Here is a 24493-nt window from a genome sequence, read left to right on the forward strand (position 1 = left end):
ATCTGTACCTAGGCGAAACTTCACCCCAGAGCATGATCTCACAGGGGTGAGGACAGGTGGTATTGATAGTGGCTGGGTCATTGTCCTTCGAGAAGCTGCTTGGGCTGCGGACACACCCCACTGTCTGGCTCATGCTGTGTGCCCTCTCTAGAAACGTAACGTATAGAGCTGACATAATTCTCTATTCTACATGACAGAGAAGCATGTCTGTTCTACATAATGTATAGGTCTTTATCAATTTGGCTGCTGGGGGGCACGGAGACCTTGACAGCTATGTGTCGTTTTCAAGGGAATGTTAAATAAATGTTATAACTTCTTGAAGAGCATAGTCAGAACTACACATTTCCGATTATTCCACATTTAGCTCTATCATCAGAGTTATACAGCAAGTAACTGCATGCTATTCATGATCAGTAAACATCAGTTGATCATGCAATTTCAGATACGTCAGGGTAGCCAGCCATTTGGCATGTAGCTAGCTAGCTAATTTAGCTAAGCAAACATCATGTTTAATTTAGCTTGCGTCATCAGAGATTAGGCTTTTGGAAAGAGCTTGATATTGGCAAGTTCTCGTCCTGGTAAAGCTGTCAGTCGGACTCCTGTCATCATCACTATAGATGGTAAGCAAATCCAACAATATTTGTATATAGCCATCTAGTTTATCCCATGGAAGTTAGCTTGTTAACTAGCCGTATTGACACGATCTGTTAGTAGCTAGCAGCAATCGTTATTATACACTATTTAAAACAATGTTGAAAAGGGGATAATGTTGCTAACTTCGCTAAGTAGGCCTATGTTGGTTGTAGAAAAAGTACATTAGGTCTACTTACCACTATGTTTAGCCAACTGTATAAAGTTTCTACGGGTAGTTTGCAAAGTAAACATTGCATGCTTTCATGATCAGCAAAGGAATCACCAATTCATCATGTAATTGTCAGGATACTAGGGTACCCACTATATCTCATATATTGGCCACCATATAATTAATGGTGGCCAATATTAAGAGATATCGTGGGGCTACCCTCATGTATCTGAAATTACATGATGAATTGATGTTTACTGATCATGAAAAGCATGCATTTACTTGCTGTATAACTCTGACGATAGAGCTAAATATGCACAATTGTTTTGCATGGAATAATCAGACATTTGTAGTTCTGACTGCTCTTCAAGAGGTAATGATATTGTAACCAAATAGTTAACATTTATTTAACAATCCCTTGAAAACGACACACAGTTGTCAATGGTTTTAGCGGAGCTATAAGGCAAATTGAACGCTCTGCACCGTATTGTGAAGTTTTATTGATACCAACCTATTTCTATCTGAACATTCTGTTTCAGTAAGGTGAAACATTCAGTATGTTACTCTATCCTTCATGACAAGACCCCAGGGGTAACACTTTACTATAGGGCAGTTTCTACAAGACATTCAAAACACCTTTGTGAAACCAGTCATAACCCCTTTTTGAGTGTTGCTGTGACGAGTACTGAGGATACGAAGAGGCAGGACGCAGACACAGGAATTAACAAGGTCAAGGTTTACTCAAACAATGACAAAAGAGAATTAACAAAGAGAGAGTACATGACACGAAGCAAAAACAATCACACACAACATATTACAGAACAGTCCAGGGCTAAATAGGGGTGGTGATGAGATGATGAGATGCAGGTGCGCTGGAGGTGATTAGGGTGCGTTGGGTTTCCATTCCAGTGTTGCCGAGGTGGTGCGCTCAGACCGGTGGCTCAGTAGACTGGCGAATCAGAGCGCCGGAGGGGAGCAACAGGAGGAGACTTGAAAGTTGCAGTCTCATTCATAACAACCTTCATAAGAAATTGTATTCAACATCAATCTTAAGGAGTTTTCAAAAATAAAGTGTTACCTTAGTGTGTCTGTTCCACGTAATATATTTATATCTGAATGTTCTGTAACATTTGCACCCTCCTGAACAGGCCTCTGGTAGTATAGTGTGGGTGGGTCTCTTCTTGATGGTGTGGTTATGGGGAGTGGGAAGCTTTGTGTGAGTGGGCACTGGGAAAAGGGGGTAGAGGTAGGGGGGATAGTGAAGGGGGCTTTCACATGCAGTCAAGGTGATTAAGGTAGGGGCTTTGTCTTAAAAGTTAGATGCTGTGTGTGGACATAACCCCCATTCCCTCCTCCTTCTTCTTTTCCTCTCTCTCTACCTCTCCTGCCCCCCTTTATATATCTCTTCTCGCTCTCCCTTTCTCTCTCCTGATCCTCTCTCTCTTTATGTCTCCCCCATCTCTCTCCCTATCTCTCTCTCCCTCTCCTCCCTCTCTCTCCCCTTAACAAACACTGCCTATATAATGAACTATAAATGTAAATGTCAGTATCTTGCTCCCTCCCCCCATACAAATACAATATGTCCACTTCAAAATCCTCTGCTTGCATAAAAAAAAAAACATTTACTTTGCCCTAACAATACACATCGATTCAATTATAAGGCATTCACTGTGCATTTCTTTCATAGAGGATCGAAAGAGATCATTTCGTCCTCTTCATTTCCAATGTTAGACTGTGGCTGTGTCCCAAATGGCACGCTTACACCTGCACAAACACACACACCCTACATACACACAGGACAGCACAGAGGCAATTCCCAGGGGGGCCTCCTCCTGTGTCCTTCATGTAGGCAGTAGTTATATGGTGTGTTCCCTGATTGTGCTCTTGTGAAGTGGCTGAAGGAGACGGATGGAAGGGAAGGAGGAAAGTAAGGAAAACGGAGAGAGAAAGGGGGAGGGAAGTGAGGAGGAAGAGTGCAAACATGCTGGGAGCAGGGTTTCCTAATGAGCTCAGGCCTTATTCTCGAGCACATCGACCCCATGCCGGGACAGACACAGACCAATTCTCTCTCTCTTTCTCTCTCTCTCTCTCTCTCTCTCTCTCTCTCTCTCTCTCTCTCTCTCTCTCTCTCTCTCTCTCTCTCTCTCTCTCTCTCTCTCTCTCTCTCTCGCTCTCTCCCCCTCTACCCCTCTCCCCCTCTCTGTCTTTCAAGTCAATTCAGGGTGCTTTATTGCCATGAAATGCATATTGTGTAAACATTGCAGAAGCATTCCAAGAAGTCTCCCTCTCTCTCTTTCTCTCGTCGGAGTGCATGCTGGGAGTGAGTGGGAAGCAGGAGTGATTGTGAGAGTGACTGGAATTATTTTCACTCTATTGGGTTTCGTGTGTGTATATATATATATATATATATTGATTAGTTTAGTTGTTTTAAGGTTATCTTGTCTCACTATCACTGAGCACATATAGGGGTGGTGGGATTGTTGAGGTTGTTTTTCACGAGGGCGTAACCAGCGGGTGGGGCTGGTTGCAATGGCGACTCTCGGAAGTTTGGAGTTTTAAAAACTTAGTCGGCGGCATGGAGTAAAGATTCCTGCTGCGGCCGGGTGTTCAGTGGAAGAATGTAGCTTAGCAGTGGACGCTATCGTTGGGTATGATAGCATAAAATCAGCCTCAAGCATGAATAGCGCTGTAGTGATATTCTTAGATTCCATTGACAAGGTGAATACGATAGTTGAGAGTGGTGTTGTGTTGCGGGAGACACAGACGTCGGTATTTCCTCTTATGAATCTGGTGAAGAAAGTTATACTTTCTAACGTGCCACCATTTGTTAGAGATGAAGTGTTGGCGTGAGAGTTATCTCATCATGGTTAACTTGTCTCTACAATAAAGAAGGTTCTTTTTGGATGCACATCTCCTTTGTTGAAACATGTCGTGTCTCATAGGAGACAAGTGCATATGATTTTAAAGAAGGACACTGACGAACTGAATTTAGCGTTCAGTTTTTAGATTGATGGATTTGATTATGTCTTCTACGCTACTACTGATTCAATGAAATGCTTTGGCTGTGGAAGAGAGGGGCATTTGGTACGTAATTGTCCCGAGAACGAGCGTGCAGAGCCCGGTAGCAACTCTAGTGCTGGTGCAGCTAATGCACCACCACGAAGGGATGAACATGCTAAGGGTGCAGGGGAAGGGAGAAGGTGGGCAGATGTGGTTGGAAAAGTAGGAAAGGAAAGCAGTGTGGCTACGGGGGCAATTGTGTTAGATCAGAACAAAGAGGGAGGGAAAACAGTCGGTGAGACTGCGTTTGGGGTTGCTGAGGTGGTGCTGGAAAATGAAATTGGAGGTCAAGAGGAGATTGCAATAATGGAAAAAGAAGCAACTCTTTTCAAAGTACCGAGCAGTAAGACAAATAATTTAAGAGGAGGTGAAGGTTCTAATTCTAAGAGGAAGGTAGAGATGGATAAATCAGTTGAGGTGAAACAGGTTGTAGAGATGGTGGAGTTTTCTTCTGGGGAGGATAGCGAGAGTGAGTCATCTGACGCGTCACAATAAAATAGCCAGAGAAATGGGGTGGAAGGGAGGTATGGGATTGAGAAGGTACGTCAATTTCTGAATTTGCCAAAAGGAAATAAAAAATGCAGGATTATAATGTAACAGATTATTTTCCTGAATGTGAATTGTTTATTGAATCAGCAAAGTTTCTGATGTCAAAAATAACAGGGGGAGGTTTGACAAGCCCTGAAATCGCTAGACTCAAGAAAATGGTCACGAGAGTGACAAGTGATGTAATTTCTAAAGGAAATGAAAGAGTTCAGTCGCAGTCTTAACTCTGTAAAGAGATGAGGGTTCTGTCTCTTCCTCTGTATTTTTTCCCCATCCCATGAGCAGTTATAAGATTTCTTCTTTAAACGTAAATGGGGTGACAGATGTTAATAAAAGAGCCATAGTGTATGAGTTAATGAAGGGAAAGGGAAGTGACATACGTTTTCTACAAGAAACGCATAGTAATATGGAAAATGAAGTTATGTGGGGGGGACAGTGGGGGGGGGGGGGGGGGGGGGTTTACGACGACAGTGGTGTGTAGTCAGAAAAACTCAAAAAGTGGGGGGGTGGCCATCTTGTTCTCAAAAGGGTTTTTGCCTTTGTCATATGAGGTTGAAGAGGTAGTTGAGGGGAGGTTATTAAAAGTTAGAGCGTGTAAGGTTTGGTGTGAGGTTTGACCCAGGTGCGGTGCAGGATGTACAGTAGGCAGTAGGCAGAGATGGTGAAACCAGGATCTTTACTGGTGGTTCCGAAGCCTAAATAAAAAATTACGGACTTATCACGATAAAAGAAAGGCGGAGCAAATAAGTCTCCAAAAACAGGCTGACAGCCAAAATACGAAATACTACCTACTATTGAAACAAATAACGAAACAGGGAGAACACTGCTCAAGTACCTGTACATAGGTCTCCGATCAGACACTGATTAGTACTGCTGGACATAGAGAAACTAACAGAAAAAACTGAGCAAGGGAACACAGGGAAGTGAGGGCATAAATACACAGGTGAACAGGTAAACACAGGTGACAGCAATAGGATACTCATTAGACCAGACTGTGAGTGAGTAAGGTTGTCAGAGGATGACACCTAGTGGGTCGCTATTCCAAACCAACATCCCAGACAACCTACCAGTCCTCATACTCAGGCCCTCAATAGGAAAAAGCCGCATTGGCAGACCTGCTGGGTATCAGAGCACAGGGGGCATTGGTGAGAAGTACGTTTCAGGGAATCTCTGAAATGGATGCCTCATCCAAATTTTTCTTTGGTTTAAAGAAAAAGAATGGACAAAGAATAATTATTAATTGCCTCAAGTCAGGTGTTGGACAGGAGCTCACTAGCCCTAGTGAAATTAGAAAGATGCAGTAGAGTTCTATGCTGAGCTCTACAAGTGTGAGTACAAAGAGGATAAAACAGTGACACAGCAGTTCCTTGATGGGCTCCCACAGGTAACTGCAGAAGCTCAGGTTGAGTTAGAGCAACCATTGTCTTTTCAGGAGCTATACACTGCATTAAACATGGAAGGACACCAGGCATTGATGGGATTCCCGTTTACTTTTTTCAGTCTTTTTGGGCTATGTTGGGAGATTATTGGCTAGCAGTAGTTAACGATAGTTTGACCGGAGGATTACTACCGATAAGCTACAGCAGGGCTGTCCTCCCCCTACTTCCAAAAAAGGGCGACCCTAGGGAGGTGAAGAACTGGAGACCGGTGGCTTTATTGTGCACTGATTATAAGATCCTGTCCAAGGCTTTGTCCAACAGGCTGAGGGAGGTGATGGGGCAAATCATACGGACCAGTCCTACTGTGTTCCCGGCAGGCAGATAGGGGATAATATTTCTCTGATTCTGGATTCTGAGTCTCTAGGGCTATTGGGTTGGATGCTGGTCTAATTTCAATTCAGGAAAAGGCATTTGACCGAGTTGAACATCAATACTTATGGCACACTTTTGAGGCGTTTGGTTTCAGCTCTGGTTTTATTGCCATGGTCAGGGTGATATATGGTGACATTGAAAGTGTATTGAAAGTTAACGGTGGCTTGAGTGCTCCTTTTAAAGTGTGTAGTGGTATTAGGCAGGGGTGTTATTTGTCAGGAATGTTATATGTCATCGTTGTAGAGCCACTACTAAATAGCATTAGAAGTCGCATTGAAGGGGTGTACCTTTCAGAGGATATTCCTCCTATTCGTCTCTCAGCCTATGCTGATGATGTAGCTATGTTATTGAAAAATCCAGCAGAGGTGGATAGTTTGAGTCTCATGGTTGATCAGTTTAGGGGAATATCCTCTGCAAAGGTAAATAGGGAAAAAAACTTTCTGCTTTACAGATTTGGTCATGGTCTGCAGGGATCATGGCTTTGCCAGGGTGGCTGGAATGGTGTAAGGGAGGTTTTAAGTATCTTGGAGTATACCTAGGAGATGAGGGGACTATGGAAAAAATATGGAATGGGGTGGTTGAAATGGTGGAAGGGAGGATGAGGAGATGGCATTGGTTGTTATCTTGTATGTCATAAAGGGGGCGCACCATTATTGTTGCCTCTGCACTGTGGTATCGGTTGTCAGTTTTAGAGACACCATCTGGCCTTCTGGCTAAGATACAGGCGATTATTGTAGATTTATTTTGGGATAAATATCATTGGGTTCCACAAAGTGTTTTGTATTTGTCAAAAGAGGAGGGGGGACAAGGTCTTGTACATCTTGCTAGTAGGGCTGCTGCTTTCCGGTTTCAATTTATTCAAAGGTTGCTTTATGGACCGGAAAATGGGGTTTGGAGAGGGGTGGCAGGTCTTGTATTACAGCAGGTCGGGGGATTAGGTTTAATGAAGGCTTTATTTTTGGTTAATAGTAGCCAGATTTCTAGGGAGGGAGTATCTCTGTTTTACAGAGGCCTTCTTAGGGTTTGGAGGATAATGAAGGTGTCCAACGCGCTTCAGCGGAGTCAGTGCATTGCCTGCTGGAGGAACCACTGGTGTTCCACATTTTTCCAAGATTCTGGTGAAGGGCAAAATCATCACCCTAAAATAGTTAATGGCCATGGCTGGGCCCACCTTAATGGATGGAGGACGGGTGGCTGAACATTTGGGTGTGAGGTCGGAAAGGATTGTTGGAAACTGCTGGGAAGCTGCAGGAAGGCTCTGTCAGCAGAAGAGTGGGTTATGCTTAATAGTCTCAAGAAGAAGGTACAAGATGAAAACGTCTCATTTCCAAGACTAGGGATTACACCCAATATCCCAGAGTCAGAATGAAAGGTGTTATTACTGGATTTGAGAGGGTTGGAAGAGGTGGGTTTGGATGAGGTGAATGGGAAAGACTTAAATAGGTGGTGTGTCAAGGTTTTGAATAAAGATGAATTGAAAAAAAGAAAAGACACTCCTTGAAGTGTAAAATTGGGCATTGATGACAAGGTAAAGCCAGCATGGAGAGCATTGTACAAGCCACCATTACAACAGGGTACTGGTGATATGCAATGGAGGGTTTTGCACGGCATCATTGCAGTTAATGATTTGTATCTGTTATTAAGTCAGATGTTGGAGATGGATTTCCTTTTTGTAATATAAGAGAAACCATTTTTCACTGTTTTATGGAGTGTGAGAGCATAAAGCCTCTCTTTGAGATTTTTAATAACACTGTTTTTATTTTGGGGTTTCAATATAGTAAGCAACAGAAAAGAAAATGTCAACTGTTAAATTTTATTTTGGGACAAGCTAAGATGTCAATTTTTCTGAGTAGGAAACATGATAGATAGATAGACACGGGATATGGGCAGGATGTAAGATGTGTTTTTAAAGGATTAGCCAAAGCGAGAATGAAAGTGGATTTTGAGTTTTTCTTGGCTGTAAAAGATCTCCCATTGTTTGAGGAGAAGTGGGCTTACGAAGGAGCGGTTTGATTTTTGGAGGAGGGGAAACTATTTTTTGTGGATGAAATGAGTTGAATGTATATATATACTTTTTTAATTTTTATTTAATTTATTTGTATATTTTAATCTTTATTTAGGAATGACATTTGATGTTTAATTTCTGAAAGGGCACAGTTTGCCATTATTTGTGTTAACACTTGAGTATAAAATAAAGGTTTCATAACAACTCAAACTCTCTCTTGCTCTCTCTCACTCTCTCCTTCACTTTCTCTCTCTACCTCTACCTCTACCTCTCTGTCTCTGTACAGTGGCTTGCGAAAGTATTCACCCCCTTGGCATTTTTCCTATTTTGTTGCCTTACAACCTGGAATTAAAATGAATGTTTTGGGGGTTTGTATAATTAGATTTACACAACATGCCTACCACTTGTGTGAAACAAACAAGAAATAAGACAAAGTCAATACTTTGTAGAGCCACATTTTGCAGCAATTACAGCTGCAAGTGTCTTGGGGTACGTCTCTATAAGCTTGGCACATTTAGCCACTGGGATTTTTCACTGGGATTTTTCAAGGCAAAACTGCTCCAGGTCCTTCAAGTGGGATGGGTTCCGCTGGTGTACAGCAATCTTTAAGTCATACCACAGATTCTCAATTGGATTGAGGTCTGGGCTTTGACTAGCCCATTCCAAGACATTTAAATATTTCCCCTTAAACCACTCGAGTGTTGCTTTAGCCGCTTTCATTGTCCTGCTGGAAGGTGAACTTCCGTCCCAGTCTCAAATCTCTGGAAGACTGAAACAGGTTTCCCTCAAGAATTTCCCTGTATTTAGCACCATCCATCATTCCTTCAATTCTGACCAGTTCCCCAGTCCCTGCCGATGTAAAACATCCCCACAGCATGATGCTGCCACCACCATGCTTCACTGTGGGGATGGTGTTCTCTGGGTGATGAGAGGTGTTGGGTTTACGCCAGACATAGCGTTTTCCTTGATGGCCAAAAGCACAATTTTGGCAAACACCAAACGTGTTTGCTTATTATTTTCTTTAAGCAATGCCTTTTTTTCTGACCACTCTTCCGTAAAGCCCAGCTCTGTGGAGTGTATGGCTTAAATTGGTCCTATGGACAGATACTCCAATCTCAGCTGTAGCGCTTTGCAGCTCCTTCAGGGTTATCTTTGGTCTCTTTGTTGCCTCTCTGATTAATGCCCTCCTTGCCTGGTCCGTGAGTTTTGGTGGATGGCGCTCTCTTGATAGGTTTGTCGTGGTGCAATATTCTTTCAATTTTTTAAATAATGGAGTTAATGGTGCTCCGTGGGATGTTCAAAGTTTCTGATATTTTTTTGATAACCCAACCCTGATCTGTACTTCTCCACAACTTTGTCCCTGACCTGTTTGGAGAGCTCCTTGGTCTTCATGGTGTCGCTTGCTTGGTGGTGCCCATTGCTAAAGGGTGTTGCAGACTCTGGGGCCTTTCAGAACAGGTGTATATATACTGAGATCATGTGACAGATCATGTGACACTTAGATTGCACACAGGTGGACTTTATTTAACTAATTATGTGACTTCTGAAGGTAATTGGTTTCACCAGATCTTATTAAGGGGCTTCATAGCAAAGGGGGTGAATACATATGCACGCACCACTTTTCCGTTGTTTATTTTTTAGAATTTCACTTCACCAATTTGGACTATTTTGTGTATGTCCATTGCATGAAATCCTAATAAAAATCCATTTAAATTACAGGTTGTAATGCAACAAAATATGAAAAACACCAAAGGGGATGAATACTTTTGCAAGGCACTGTAGCTCTCTCTCTCTCTCTCTCTCTCTCTCTCACCCTTCAATCCTTGCTAGCTCTGGTCTCTCCCAGATTCCCTTCACTCTTCTTAGGTTACTCCCTCTCTTCCAAACCAAGACATGTTGTCTCACAAAAATGTTATACTTGAACAACTACAACTGCATAACCTGGAACTTCTATCTTTCATTCCTGGCTTTACCTATCGCTCATAACAACACACTGGTCACAACCCTGCACCTGGATATGCTACGAGGTGCAGGCTTTTGTTCTAACCCAGTGTTAACACGGATACAATGCTCCTCAAGCCCAGGCATTTTCGTTAAAAGTACTCCCTGTAATCATTTAGTCTATGCCATGATATGACACCAGGTTCTAACTACAAAAAAATAAATGTTCTAACTATGATCAAAATAAAGTTGTTGTTACTAATCTGCCCATTCATATGAGCCAGGAGGAAAATTCAATTAAGGAAGGTAGGGGTGACCTGAGAGAGAGAGAGAGAGAGAGAGACAGAGAGAGAGAGAGAGAGAGAGAGAGAGAGAGAGAGAGAGAGAGAGAGAGAGAGAGAGAGAGAGAGAGAGAGAGAGAGAGAGAGAGAGAGAGAGAGAGAGAGAGAGAGAGAGAGAGAGAGAGAGAGAGAGACTTAATGAGAAAGATTTGAGCAGGGAGAGAGAGAGCGAGAGAGAGAGAGAGACTTAATGAGAAAGATTTGAGCAGGGAGAGAGAGAGACTTAATGAGAAAGATTTGAGCAGGGAGAGAGAGAGAGACTAAATGAGAAAGATTTGAACAGGGAGAGAGAGAAAGACTTAATGAGAAAGATTTGAGCAGGGAGAGAGCAAAAGAAACTTAATGAGAAAGATTTGAGCAGGGAGAGAGCGAGAGAGACTTAATGAGAAAGATTTGAGCAGGGAGAGAGAGAGAGATAGACTTAATAAGAACGATTTGAGCAGGGAGAGAGAGAGAGACTTAATGAGAAAGATTTGAGCAGGGAGAGAGAGAGACAGACTTAATGAGAAAGATTTGAGCAGGGATAGAGAGAGAGAGAGAGAGAGAGAGAGACTTAATGAGAAAGATTTGAGCAGTGATAGAGAGAGAGAGAGAGAGACTTAATGAGAAAGATTTGAGCAGGGAGAGAAAGAGATATACTTAATTAGAACGATTTGAGCAGGGAGAGAGAGAGACTTAATGAGAAAGATTTGAGCAGGGAGAGAGAGAGACTTAATGAGAAAGATTTGAGCAGGGAGAGAGAGAGAGATAGACTTAATGAGAAAGATTTGAGCAGGGAGAGAGAGAGAGATAGACTTAATGAGAACGATTTGAGCAGGGAGAGAGAGAGAGAGACTTAATGAGAAAGATTTGAGCAGGGAGAGAGAGAGAGAGACTTAATGAGAAAGATTTGAGCAGGGAGAGAGAGAGAGAGACTTAATGAGAAAGATTTGAGCAGGGAGAGAGAGACTTAATGAGAGATTTGAGCATGGAGAGAGACGAGAGAGAGAGAGAGAGAGAGAGAGAGAGAGAGAGAGAGAGAGAGAGAGAGAGAGAGAGAGAGAGAGAGGAAGAGAAAGAGAGAGACTTAATGAGAAAGATTTGAGCAGGGAGAGAGAGAGACTTAATGAGAAAGATTTGAGCAGGGAGAGAGAGAGACTTAATGAGAAAGATTTGAGCAGGGAGAGAGAGAGAGAGAGAGAGAGAGAGAGAGAGAGAGAGAGAGAGAGAGAGAGAGAGAGAGAGAGAGAGAGAGAGAGAGAGAGAGAGAGAGAGAGAGAGAGAGAGAGAGAGAGAGAGAGAGAGAAGAGAGAGAGAGAGAGAGAGAGAGAGAGAGAGAGAGAGAGAGAGAGAGAGAGAGAGAGAGAGAGAGAGAGAGAGAGAGAGAGAGAGAGAGAGAGAGAGAGAGAGAGAGAGAGAAAGAAAGAGAGAGACTTAATGAGAAAGATTTGAGCAGGGAGAGAGAGAGACTTAATGAGAAAGATTTGAGCAAGAGAGAGAGAGAGAGAGAGAGAGAGAGAGAGAGAGAGAGAGAGAGAGAGACTTAATGAGAAAGATTTGAGCAGGGAGAGAGAGAGAGAGACTTAATGAGAAAGATTTGAGCAGGGAGAGAGAGAGAGAGGGGGTAGGAGAGATAAAGACACAGCATACAGAAAAAGTGACAGTGAGAGAAATATATACACAAAAAGTAAGAAAGAGGGAGAGAGAGAGTGCTGACATGAAGCAGCTGTCTTGCTGACAGGGGGAAAGTAGCGTGGCTGCTTGAAGGCAGGCCAGGGCAAAGTGTCCAACGTGCCGCAGTGACAGCTGAAGGGAGACAAAGACGCATTCCTCTGACCCCTGAGTCTATGTATGTGTGTGTGTTGCGCATGTTTGTGCGTGCGTGTGTGTGTGTGAGAGAACGAAAAAAACAGAGAGAGTGTGTAAGGGCTTCTCAATCCATCTGTCTATGTTTGTGTGTGCGTGTGTGTGTTATATGAATGCAAGACAGTGAGTGTTTGTGTACGTATGTGTGTGTCTGTCAATAAGTGTGTCCCCAATAGAGTTGATGTGTGTGAGCCTGTACTTATGCGGACTGAGAACACCAGTTGCAATAAATTGCAGACATGATGACAGCATAATGACCTTGGATTCCAGACAGCAGGTCATTTCTGGCCAAAATGTGTCTTTTAACTCTTGATTCTGTTTTCTAAAAGTCTTAGAACATGCAAGACTTGGAATTAAGCTACGGAATTACTTTCCTAAATCAATACTACTCTACAATTTTGGTCTGTAAAGCCTTTGAGGTATCAAGAGTTAGCTTTTTAATGTGTGAAGTATGGCCCAACCTTTGAAGTTCTTGTGGACACACCCTACCTTTTCCAACCATGATGGCCATGAATACCCTCCTTTCATCTTGACCGCTATCTAAAAAGGCCTGGGGGTATATGCAAATCAATGGAACCTACCTGTTCATTTCAAGTGAACATGGTACAAATACAAATAAAAATACAAATCATCCTCAAGGAACATTAGCACTGTCAGGAAGATTTCTGGGTACATGGAACCACTGGACTCCCCCACAATCTTCATCACAAATCCCTCTTTCTCTCTCCACAGGACCGCCCAAAAGCTTAGCCTCTCCTCCAAGCGAAAGAAGCCCCAGCAGCCTCAGCCCCAGTCTCTGCCCGAAACCGCTGAGCCCCTGGTCTACACAGGTGGCTTCAGCGGCGCCCTGCAGCTGTCCCCGCCTGCTGTGCCGCCATGCCTCTTCCGGGCGGGGTTAAAGGTCAAGGACACCCCGGGGATGGGAAAGGTAAGAGAGTTTGCGATTGTGCCCTTTCTTTCATATTGCTTCAGTATCGTTTCGCTTGGTGGTAGAATCGACCATGTGTCCATGGCGTGGTATCATCAGATAGCGTAGAGTACAGACGGTACCATCCTGTCATGATGCTATGGTATTGGTGTAACATAGTTTTGACTCTTAATTTTATAATTTGGAGTCAATTTCATAGTATTCTCAGAAGAGCCCTTTTGGGATCTCATGCTATAGGCTGGGTGCAGTTTATACAACATGGTTCATGTTAACATTACTTTGCTGAAGCCTACATGACATACATTATGCTGATTGTAAGGTTACAGTGGTCTACAGTATATTACATTGGTCATGCTAATGACAACATTTCTGCTGTGGTCTTGTGAGTGAGACCCGTCTCGCTGATTCCCAGGCCTTTGGGATTCCATGAAACCCGCTCCATATCCCAGGGAGCATTCCTCTCTCCGAGTGAGTCACAGACTGTAGGAGTGTGAAAAACTGTGAGTGTGAAAGGAAGGGGGGATGGGGGGGAGTGGGCAATGACATTCAGGGTGATCATCTGTGTGGAGAACATTCCGCTCACAGAATGGGGGTCTGTGTGTGAGAAGAAAAGTATTTGAAAGTGTTTGTGTGTTGAGGGCATGGATATCTGTGAGAATCAGTGCCATAAAAGACCTAGGGACAAGGAAGGAACATTGAACATTTTGTTTAAGAGAGATTCCTTTTGTACCTCAGCTGATAATAGTGTGCATTTTTTGTGAAGATAAATTCATTTCCTTTTCTGCTATTGACCAAAGGGTCAGTGTCCTGACTGCATAGCACTTTCCTGCAGTCAAATGACCTAGTGGCCTCATGGGTGGAACGTTATAAATATTTTTCATCATTAATAAACATTATTATTTTTTAAATGCTGAAAATCCGGTGTTTCTATGTCAAACGGTTTGCTATATTTCAGTCTTTTGTGATGTATATAAAGTATAATATTGGGATGTAAACTGACATGGTACAGGTGTGTTTTATTTTTTAAGCTCATAACCATGTGTGTGTGGTGTATACTTTTTTTTCAAAGTAGATTTGTTTAAGACTACCAATAAATACCCTGTATGACCCTGATTTAGCCCACTGCAGTAAAAGGTTAAGACAGCGGTCTGTTGATCTAATTAGCTAAATCCATACATGGATACAGATACATGCATATTTGTGCTTGCAGAACACAAAATCACTCTCAGACACCCTCAAGCGCACGTACTGGACAGAACTCAACAATCAAACTTAGATTTAGTTATTTATTCTATATATGAGTTTACTGAAAATATATTTGCTGCTGGATTACAAGCAGACTTGATGAGTAAGTGTGGGGTGTTAAGATCTGCTACCACATCTCTATCTGACTGAGATTGTAAAGTCATGCTTATTGGAAGCCATGCATTTTCATCTCCATAGGCAGCGCAAGCTGCTGTTTTTCCACTCCCCATCTGTTGGTGTCTCACCTCTGCTTCTAGTCGTTGATACAATTTCACACTGTCAGGTACAAGATTAAGTGTTTTTCCCATCTTACAACTTTCAAGTCTAGATTTGTTTTAGCATAGTTAACCGCTCCACTTCATGAATTCCAAGCAGTGGTGGCTCATATCGATTCATCTCCTGAAGTTTGCCGTAAACATCTGGCACTTTTGGTCTTCCCTGTTAAAAATCTGCCCAGGGTTGTTTACGAGAACTAGCCAGACTTTACGCAATGTGGTTAGGGACACCGGTTGTGCCCCCCCCCCCCCCGATCTCCCTCCTCTATCACACCCCATGTAAGCAGGCATTGGGTTTTGTCTCGCTAATGCTTGGCTCTGACTTGCTGCGGATCAAATGAGTAGCTTTCAGAGTTCATTGTCAAATCCAGGCCCGTGCTGCTCAATGGAGATTCCACAGCATGAAGCGATTATCCTGAAGTGGATTAGACACAGGTCCTGATATAGCCCCTCCCTCCCTCCTCGTTTTACAGGCCAGCCAGTAGATGGACAGGTGGACTAAAGGATTACATAAAAAACGTTGTCATTTAGCAGACGCTCTTATCCAGAGCGACTTAGTTAGTATGAGAGGCATCAACTGATGTCCTTACTGTAGCTTTCAGCTATTCGGACAATACGAGCTACTGGAATACCTTAATTCGGACCAAGGTGCGCAGTTTATGCCCATTGACTGCTTGCGTATGGGCATGTATCTATGTTTTCGTTGTGAATCCTGGCATCAAGGTGAAGTACATGGGTGTCTGTCTGTGGGCCAACCTGGCACCTTTTCACTCACCACGGAGCCCATTGGGCTGCCTGAGTGACCCTGCTCCTGGAGGCAAAGTGATTCATTTCTCCCTAGGAGCCCATAGACGTGGTGCCAAAAGCTACTTGAGACTGGGATGGATGGCCAAAGAATGACCCTCCCCCCCAATGCCAGCCCCCCGCCCATTTAGCTTTTATTTGGTCACGCTGTTTGGCCAATCGAGTTATGTCTTGGAAGTATTGAAGTAACTATCAATCTCTGATAGGATGTTTCTTTAATCAGAGTTTTGGCCCAGAAGCTAAACATTTCATGTTGTGCCATCAATCCCCCACATAGAAAACTGGTTTGTGTAACTGTACAGGCAGTCACCAGATGATTGGCCATTCGACTTGTCTTCAAGTCATGACAATCTCTGATTATAATTTGTATATGAATGTTTCTCTCAATCATGGTGGTGTTTTGGCCTACAGCTTTAATGTTTGCCCTTAGTTTCATCAATCCTCCCACAAAGTAAGACAAGTTAAAGTGATGCTACAGAGGTTTTGTATATACTTTCAGCCAGTAGTTTTGAAAGTAGTGCTCATGAGCCAAAATGAAAATTGTGCACAATTGTGTACTACATCATCCATTTCGTATGATATGTTACGTCCTGCAAAATGTGTATGATATACTATCACCAAAAGTATGTGGAAGTCTGCTCGTCAAACATCTCATTCCAAAATCATAGGCATTAATATGGAGTTGGTCCCCCCTTTAATGCTATAACAGCATCCACTCTTCTGGGAAGGCTTTCCAGTAGATGTTGGAATATTGCTGCGAGGACTCGCTTCCATTCAGCCATAAGAGCATTAGTGAGCTCGGGCACTGATGTTCGGCGATTAGGTCTGGCTCGCAGTCGGCGTTCCAATTCATCCCAAAGGTGTTCAATGGGGTTGAGGTCAGGGCTCTGTGCAGGTCAGTCAATTTCTTCCACACCGATCTCGACAAACCATTTCTGTATGGACCTCGCTTTGTGCATTGTCATGCTGAAACAGGAAAGGGCCTTCCTCAAACTGTGGCCACAAAGCTGGAAGCACAGAATCGTCTAAAATGTAATTTTTGCTGTAGTGTTAAGATTTCCCTTCACTGGAACTAAGGGGCCTAGCCCGAACCATGAAAACAGCCCCAGACCATTATTCCTCCTCCACCAAACTTTACAGTTGGCACTATGCATTTGGGCAGGCAGGGTTCTCCTGGCATCCGCCAAACCCAGATTTGTCCGTCGGACTGCCAGATGGTGAAGCGTGATTCATCACTCCAGAGAACACGTTTCTAGTGCTCCAAAGTCCAATGGCGGCGAGCTTTACACCACTCCAGCCGACGCTTGGCATTGTGCATGGTGATCGTAGGCTTGTGTGTGGCTGCTCGGCCATGGAAACCCATTTCATTAAGCTCCTGACAAACAGTTATTGTGCTGACGTTGCTTCCAGAAGCAGTTTGGAACTCTGCGGTCCCACTCGGCGGTCCCATTCTGTGAGCTTGTGTGGCTTACCACTTCTCAGCTGAGCCGTTGTTGCTCCTAGACGTTTCCACTTCACAGTAACAGCACTTACAGTTGACCGGGGCAGCTCTAGCATTGCAGAAATTTGACGAACTGACTTGTTGGAAAGGTGGCATCCTATGACGGTGCCATGTTGAAAGTCACTGAGCTCTTCAGTAAGGCCATTCTGCTGCCAAATTCTTTGGAGATTGCATGGCTGTGTGCTCGATTTTATACACCCGAAGTGCTTAAGGTCCCGGACTGCATCTTTAATGTTTGTGTACAGACAGTTGCAGATGAAAAGGCTATACCAGCCTTTCATTGGCCATTACTATTTGCTGTGGTGGATGAGGTGATGTCTTTTTGGAATCTGCTCATTACTGCTGTACAGTAAGTCAGCACGAGGGCTAACATGAAAACAGCCGGAAACACTATACCTCTGTGATCATATCATCATCATCTCGTCTTCAAGACTGCTGCTGTCAGGAGTTCCACGTAAACTTTTTGAAACCGCTAATCGTGCATCTGGGGCACGCGGCTGCAAAATTGTTAATGAGCTCCGCATCAAGGAAGCAGAGGAAATAAAACAGCTTTTTAATGAGGCCCAATGTGCTCGGAAAGCATTGAGGCCGGCTGCAAATCTTGAATACAGATTTATTTTTTGCTGATTTGCAGTTCTTCGCCCGACAGCCAAAGATCGTGGTTCCTTCCTGGGGAAAGTGTGTCACAGCCAGAAATTACATCGTCATTATTATTTGTCTACACAGCATTTATCAAGGCAGGCATAAATAGGTAGGGCTTTGAGATCTGGCCGGACGGGAAAGAGGCATAGGGATGAAGTGATGGAGGGGGGTTGGCATTGATGTAGCTAGGAGATGGAAGAAAGAAAGTACAAGGGGAGGAAGGGGAACAGTCTGGGGATGTGTGTATCAATTGTTTGGCACAGTGGATTCCAATTCAATACAGTGTGTCAGTTTATCAATTAATAAAGCCTACATTTTGAAGGGATGGCACCCACACAACATCAATAGGGATGCTTCAAAATCACTAACACGGGAGTCCAGTCTTAAATGTTAAAGCTGACATGTTGTCTGACATATGTACTGGTCCATCATTGGGATGCCAATGAATTAATGAAGAAAATATTGTCAGAATGATAAGTATCTCTTGTTGATAGCTAAACATTGTCTTGTGGAGCGCAAACTAGACTCATTACAATGCACACTCACGTAAATCCTCAACACAATACTCCTTTGATGAGATGCCTAACACTCGTGGGAAATAGAAAGCCAAACTTTTTGTTTAGTTGTGCTGCCAGCACAAATTAGGGGGGAAATGCGGTTATCTCCCCGCTCAATACTGCATTACGTGTGAGAGAAGGCGATTGTAATTCAGTACCAGACACAGAGACCCTCATTGTCGGGGGATTGAATTATTTAGCTGTGTGCCGCGGTTGTAAACGCTCAATCTGTTTGTAGTTACACTACAGGAAGTGGGCCATGGTGGTTAGGCTATAAAAATGAATCGGTTTACAGTGAGTGAAGGATAGCGAATGGAATGAGACCATGCTGTGAGGCATCCCAGCTAACAACAAACATTCCCACAACTTTAGAGAACATTCCCTTAAGTCTCATTAGGTCATTACCTAACATTTTCATAGGAATGTTCCAGTGATGTGCAAGAACTGTTTCCAAGAGACCATTCCCTTAATGTCACAGAACTTACCCAGAATGTGGTTACCATGTTCTCAGAATATTAAATATGAAAGTTCTAGACATGTTCCATGGGAACGTTGCAAGAACATTTGTGTCCAGTTTTCTGAGGGTTAGGAGAATATTCCATTAACGTCATGCCAAACATACACAGAGCATGGTTGCCATGTTCTCAGAATATAAGAGATTTATGTTCTAGACACATTTCATGGGACATTGCAAGAACATTCATTTGTCCAGTTTTCTGCAGGTTAGGAGAATATTCCATTAACGTCAGACCAAACATACACTGTCCATGGTTGCCATGTTCTTAGAATATACACTACCGGTCAAAAATGTTGGAACAAGGCTTTTTCTTTATTTTTACTATTTTCTACATTGTAGAATAATAGTGAAGACATCAAAACTATGAAATAACACATATGGAATCATGTAGTAACCAAAATATTGTTAAACAAATAATAAACACCCTTTGCCTTTATGACAGCATTGCACACTCAACCAGCTTCACCTGGAATGCTTTTCCAACAGTCTTGAAGGAGTTCCCACATATGCTGAGCACTTGTTGGCTGCTTTTCCTTCACTCTGCGGTCTGACTCATCCCAAATAATCTCAATGTGGTTGAGGTCGAGGGATTGTGGAGGCCAGGTCATCTGATACAGCACTCCATCACTCTCCTTCTTGGTAAAATAGCCCTTACACAGCCTGGAGGTGTGTTGGCTCATTGTCCTGTTGAAAAACAAATGATAGTCCCACTAAGGCCAAACCAGATAGGATGGCATATCGCTGCAGAATGCTGTGGTAGCCATGCTGGTAAAGTGTATCTTGAATTCTAAATAAATCAGACAGTGTCACCAGCAAAGCACCCCCACACCATAACACCTCCTCCTCCATACTTTACGGTGGGAAATACACATGCGGAGATTATCTGTTCACCCACACCGCATCTCACAAAGACACGGCGGTTGGAACCAAAAATCTCCAATTTTGACTCTAGACAAAAGGACAAATTTCCACCAGTGTAATGGCCATTGCTCGTGTTTCTTGGCCCAAGGAAGTCTCTTCTTGTTATTTTTGTCCTTTAGTAGTGGTTTCTTTGCAGCAATTTGACCATGAAGGCCTGATTCACACGGTCTCCTCTGAACAGCTGATGTTGAGATGTGTCTGTAACTTGAACTCTGTGAAGCCTTTATTTGGGCTGCAATTTCTAAGGCTGGTAACTCTAATGAACTTACCCTCTGCAGCAGAGGTAACTCTGGGTCTTCCATTCCTGTGGTGGTCCACATGAGAGCCAGTTTCATCATAGTGCATGAAGGTTTTTGTGTCTGCACTTGAAGGAACTTTAAAAGTTCTTGAAATGTTCCGTATTGACTGACCTTCATGTCTTAAAGTAATGATGGACTGTCTGTTTCTCTTTGCTTATTTGAGCTGTTCTTGCCTAATATGGACATGATCTTTTACCAAATAGGGCTATCTTCTGTATACCCCCCACCCCCCTAGCTTGTCACAACACAACTGATTGGCTCACACCTTTTAATTGAAATGCATTCCAGGTGACTACCTCATGAAGCTGGTTGAGAGAATGGCAAGTGTGTGCAAAGCTGTCATCAAGGCTATTTGAAGAATCTCAAATATAAAATATATTTTGATTTGCTTAACACTTTTTTGGTTACTACATGATTCCATATATGTTATTTCATTGTTTTGATTTCTTCACTATTATTCTACAATGTAGATAATAGTACAAAGTAAAGAAAAACCCTTGAATGAGTAAGTGATCTAAAACTTTTGACCGGTAGTGTACAATATTAATGTTCTAGGCATGTTTCATGGGAACGTTGCACGAACATTCCTGTGTCCAGTGATGTTTAAAGCATAGGACGTTCTGTCATGGTCCCCTGGTGGTTTTTGTCTAGTTCCCAGCTTATTCCGGGAACATCCCTAAAAACAGTTTTTCTTTATACGCCACCTCGTTACTGTTGCCGAGCCCATCGAAGCCCTGATTGGTGAACCACTGATCATTCACAGCTCTTTGTTGTTGGCAAGGTTAGGGACAACCACACAAACATACACTGTTTTCAACTTACATATTTGACACTTTAACATGCGTGATTACATTGTGCTATGATCATGTCCTTCCTTACCTGTGATATTGACCTCACAACCTCTTGGTTCACGCCAACATGTCTGTGAAAGTTATCAGTTAATCTGACTATTCTCTCATCATTTATTTGATTGACTTATTTCAGCAATTTTAGGGTTTTCTGTATAGTTGTCTCATGTTGTTTGGGCATATTACTCTGTTTTAATGTTACTCTTTCATCACTATGATAAATACAATAGTGTTTCTTGAGTGTACTTATAACTGAGCTGAGAGTTACTTCAAAGTGCAAAGTGTAGCAATACAGGTAAAATAATTGACACAGACATGGTGGCGTAACAGGAAGCTCTGAATTCTGTGAACCAAGAGGTTGTGAGTTCAAATCCCAGGTGAGGACATGTTGAATAATAATCAATGTAAAAATGAACATGCACAATGCAATCATGTATGTCAAATAAATTGAAAACACTGTCTGTTGAAAGCACTGTTTGTATGTGTGGGTGTCCCTTGCCAACAGACAAAGAGATGTGAGTGGTTCATCAATCAGGGTCTTGATGGACTTGGCAACAGTAACAAAGGGGGATGTGTAATTAAACGTTTCTTTGGGATCATCAGGCAAGGTCCTTAAAGCGTCTTTATGGACATCCCTGGAATAAGCCGGGAACTATAAAAAGAACTCCAGGGGACCATGACAAAATGTCCTATGTTTTAAACGTCCTTGGACACAGGAATGTTCTTGCAACGTTCCAATGAAACATTGAACATTAATATCTTCTCATAATCTGAAAACATGGCAACCATGTTCTGTGTATTTTTGGTGTGACGTTGGTGGAATATTCTCCTAACCCTCAGAAAACTGGACACATGAATGTTCTTGTAATATTCCCATGAAACATGTCTAGAACATTCATATCTTATATTCTGAGAACATGGCAACCATGTGTCTTGTTTTGCACGCCTTGTTCAAAATAGCTAGCCATAACTGGCATGTTCATGTGTCTACGGCCATGATCAACTGCAATGACCTCACGAGCTGGGTGGTCTTAACCAATCATAGCACAGTATGATATGACAGTAGAATGCAACCAATTACAATTTAGTATGTTGACACATACACTATGAATATTACACCATGTTCTGTGTATGTTTGGTGTGATGTTCATGGAATATTCTCCTAACCCTCAGAAAACTGGACACGAATGTTCTTGCAAAGTGTTAGGTTCTGAACAATCAGAGTAAAAACTCACGGACAACTAGAAAAAGCTCACCCACTGGGTCAAACAGCTGCAAAGATAAAGACATTATTACATAAGCACATATATTTATACCCTCCTTCTAGGCGGAGTCAACTCCTTGCAGATCTAGACAGCCAATACATCTCTGTTGCTACTCAGGAATTTAATTGGTTCCTCTCACTTTTGTAGTCATGGTCCTGCCTCATGCTAGAAACTTTGTGGGCATGTAAGTATATGTGTGTGTAATAGGACTGTTCCTTCTCACTTCATCTGACCTGACGGGCCGAATTCCTCACTCCTCCATAATCCACAGCTGTCCTACCTTATCAGTGACTGAAACCAGACTGTTGCACTTTGCCTCCCTCCTTAGGAGCCATAAGGTTGAACAATACCATGTTTTGACAGAATGTAAACGTTCTCCACTTCCTCTTCCTCACTCTGTAACTTTCCATACACCTAGTTCTTATCCACCCTCCATTGACCTCAACATATACATTCCTTATACATGTAATCTGAGTTCTAGTCTGGTAACATGAATAAGCATATTTAAAGCTAGAATCCAACAAAAGGAAACTGGACATGAATGTTCTTGTAACATCCCATGAAACGTGTCTAGAACATTTAATGTCCTATATGTGACTAGTTTCAGGAAACTAGGTGTATGTCGCGCGTCACTACTTCACATGAGAGCCATTTGAAGGTAAACTTTTTTTTAAATCAAAATGTGTTTTTTGGCAGAAATGCCTTCTGGAACATGTGAACTTTCATGTGCCTTAATAACAAACTTGTATGCCCTCTGTAAATACAAATAAAATTATTAAATTACGAGCCTAGTTGGTTTAGCCACAGAAAAAGACAGCAACCTTCCCGTTAGCCATGATTGGCTGAGATAATGAGTGGGCTGGACAAGCCGAGAGATGAGTTTGAATTGGTCTACCATGTGGCACACTTCTGTCTATTTGAGCTAGTCAGTATGTATAGGTAATCCAGTTTTACATGGCTTAAAAATATATATATATATATAGCGTAGTAGAACTGCATAAGCGTTGCTCTCCACTTTCTGGAGGATGGAATTTTGAAATCAGTGGAATTAGAGTATGATCGCTAAGGAGATGGAGAAAACACCTGCCTCCGGATTACATCTTCAAACTAAGGGCAACCTTGGCATCCGTGACAGAGAGTGAGAAGCGTCCAACCATGTATACGGTTAAGATAGTCTAGCTAGCTACATTTTCCGATATGACACGTTTCTAATTATGTCTGAAAGTAGTTCATTTCAAGTTAAAGTGTACTGTTAGCTAGTTAGCTAACGTTAGCGGGCTGGTTCGCCAGCTAACGTTACGTGTATGTGTAGTAATATTATTTGTATCTCAGCGCCATTTCCTTTGCTAGTTATAGCCTAATGTTAGCTAGCTAACATTGAACCTGGTTGGTTAGCTGCCTGCAGATTCATGCAGGGTAGTAACGTCATGAGTTGGGATTATGGTTCATTGTTTAGCTAGCTAGCTAGCTACATGTCTTAACAAAAGACTCCAATATGCAAGAAACCAATTCAATAGAATGTTAATGATGTCACTGCGAAAACTGTTGATAGCCGTAGCTGGTAAATTCGCTCTGGCTATCTACTCTGATTTCAGAACACTCTCATCTGAGTGTGTAAGAGCACAGAATAACTGACGAATTTACGAACACTCAACACCCGTTGAATATGGCAGGTGTCAGTAATCTTTGGCAAAAAAGCGTAAATTGTTGCCAGCAGCATTGCCGTCACCAACACTCTGGATAACATGAAAACAGCCTAACTACCTCTGCTAGGGCGAGTAAAATGGTTAGTGAGCTGTTCTCTCATTTGTGTCTGTAAGTAGCTAGCATACTAGCCAACGTTAGCCAGTTAGCTTGGTAATTGACTGCTGTTGTTAGGACAGAACGCTCAGATCAACCTTTAAAGAGATGAGTGGGGCTAAAGCTTAAGAGGGTGTGAGCGATGCTGAATGGGTGTAGACAAAGAAGAGCTCTCCAGTAGTAGTACCAAAACATTCAAAGGCCATTTTCTCAAAAGTGAGGTTACAAGTTTATCAACTTTCAAAGCAGAATTACTTTCCCATTATTCCTCAACTGTAGTGTATGATATACAATTTTCTAGCTCTGAGTCTCTACTTTTATCCAATGTAAAAAACACAATTTCAAATTTTGCGAAAATGGCAACCATTTTCTGTGTATGTTTGGTGTGACGTTGATGGAATATTCTCCTAACCCTAAAAAAACTGGACACGAATGTTCTTGCATTGTCCCATGAAATGTGTCTAGAACATTAATATAGGATATTCTGAGAACATGGTAACAGCGTTCTGGGTAAATTATCCTAACTCTAACGCCAAAACA

The 24493-nt window shown here is 42.5% G+C and overlaps 1 protein-coding gene across 1 annotated transcript in view; it reads left to right on the forward strand.

Annotated features, from left to right (window-relative positions):
* kif26aa (kinesin family member 26Aa) overlaps window positions 1-24493 on the forward strand; it is a gene marked incomplete at its 5' end in the record, with an annotated part of 226185 nt that overhangs the window by 160116 nt on the left and 41576 nt on the right. Inside the window, one exon of the mRNA XM_084149357.1 lies at window positions 13084-13279. Within this exon, the coding sequence (XP_084005483.1) occupies window positions 13084-13279 (196 nt within the window). The remainder of the gene's footprint in view (window positions 1-13083; window positions 13280-24493) is intronic.

The sequence above is a fragment of the Coregonus lavaretus genome, assembly GCF_964263955.1.
Source record: "Coregonus lavaretus genome assembly, chromosome: 31".
NCBI lineage: Eukaryota > Metazoa > Chordata > Actinopteri > Salmoniformes > Salmonidae > Coregonus > Coregonus lavaretus.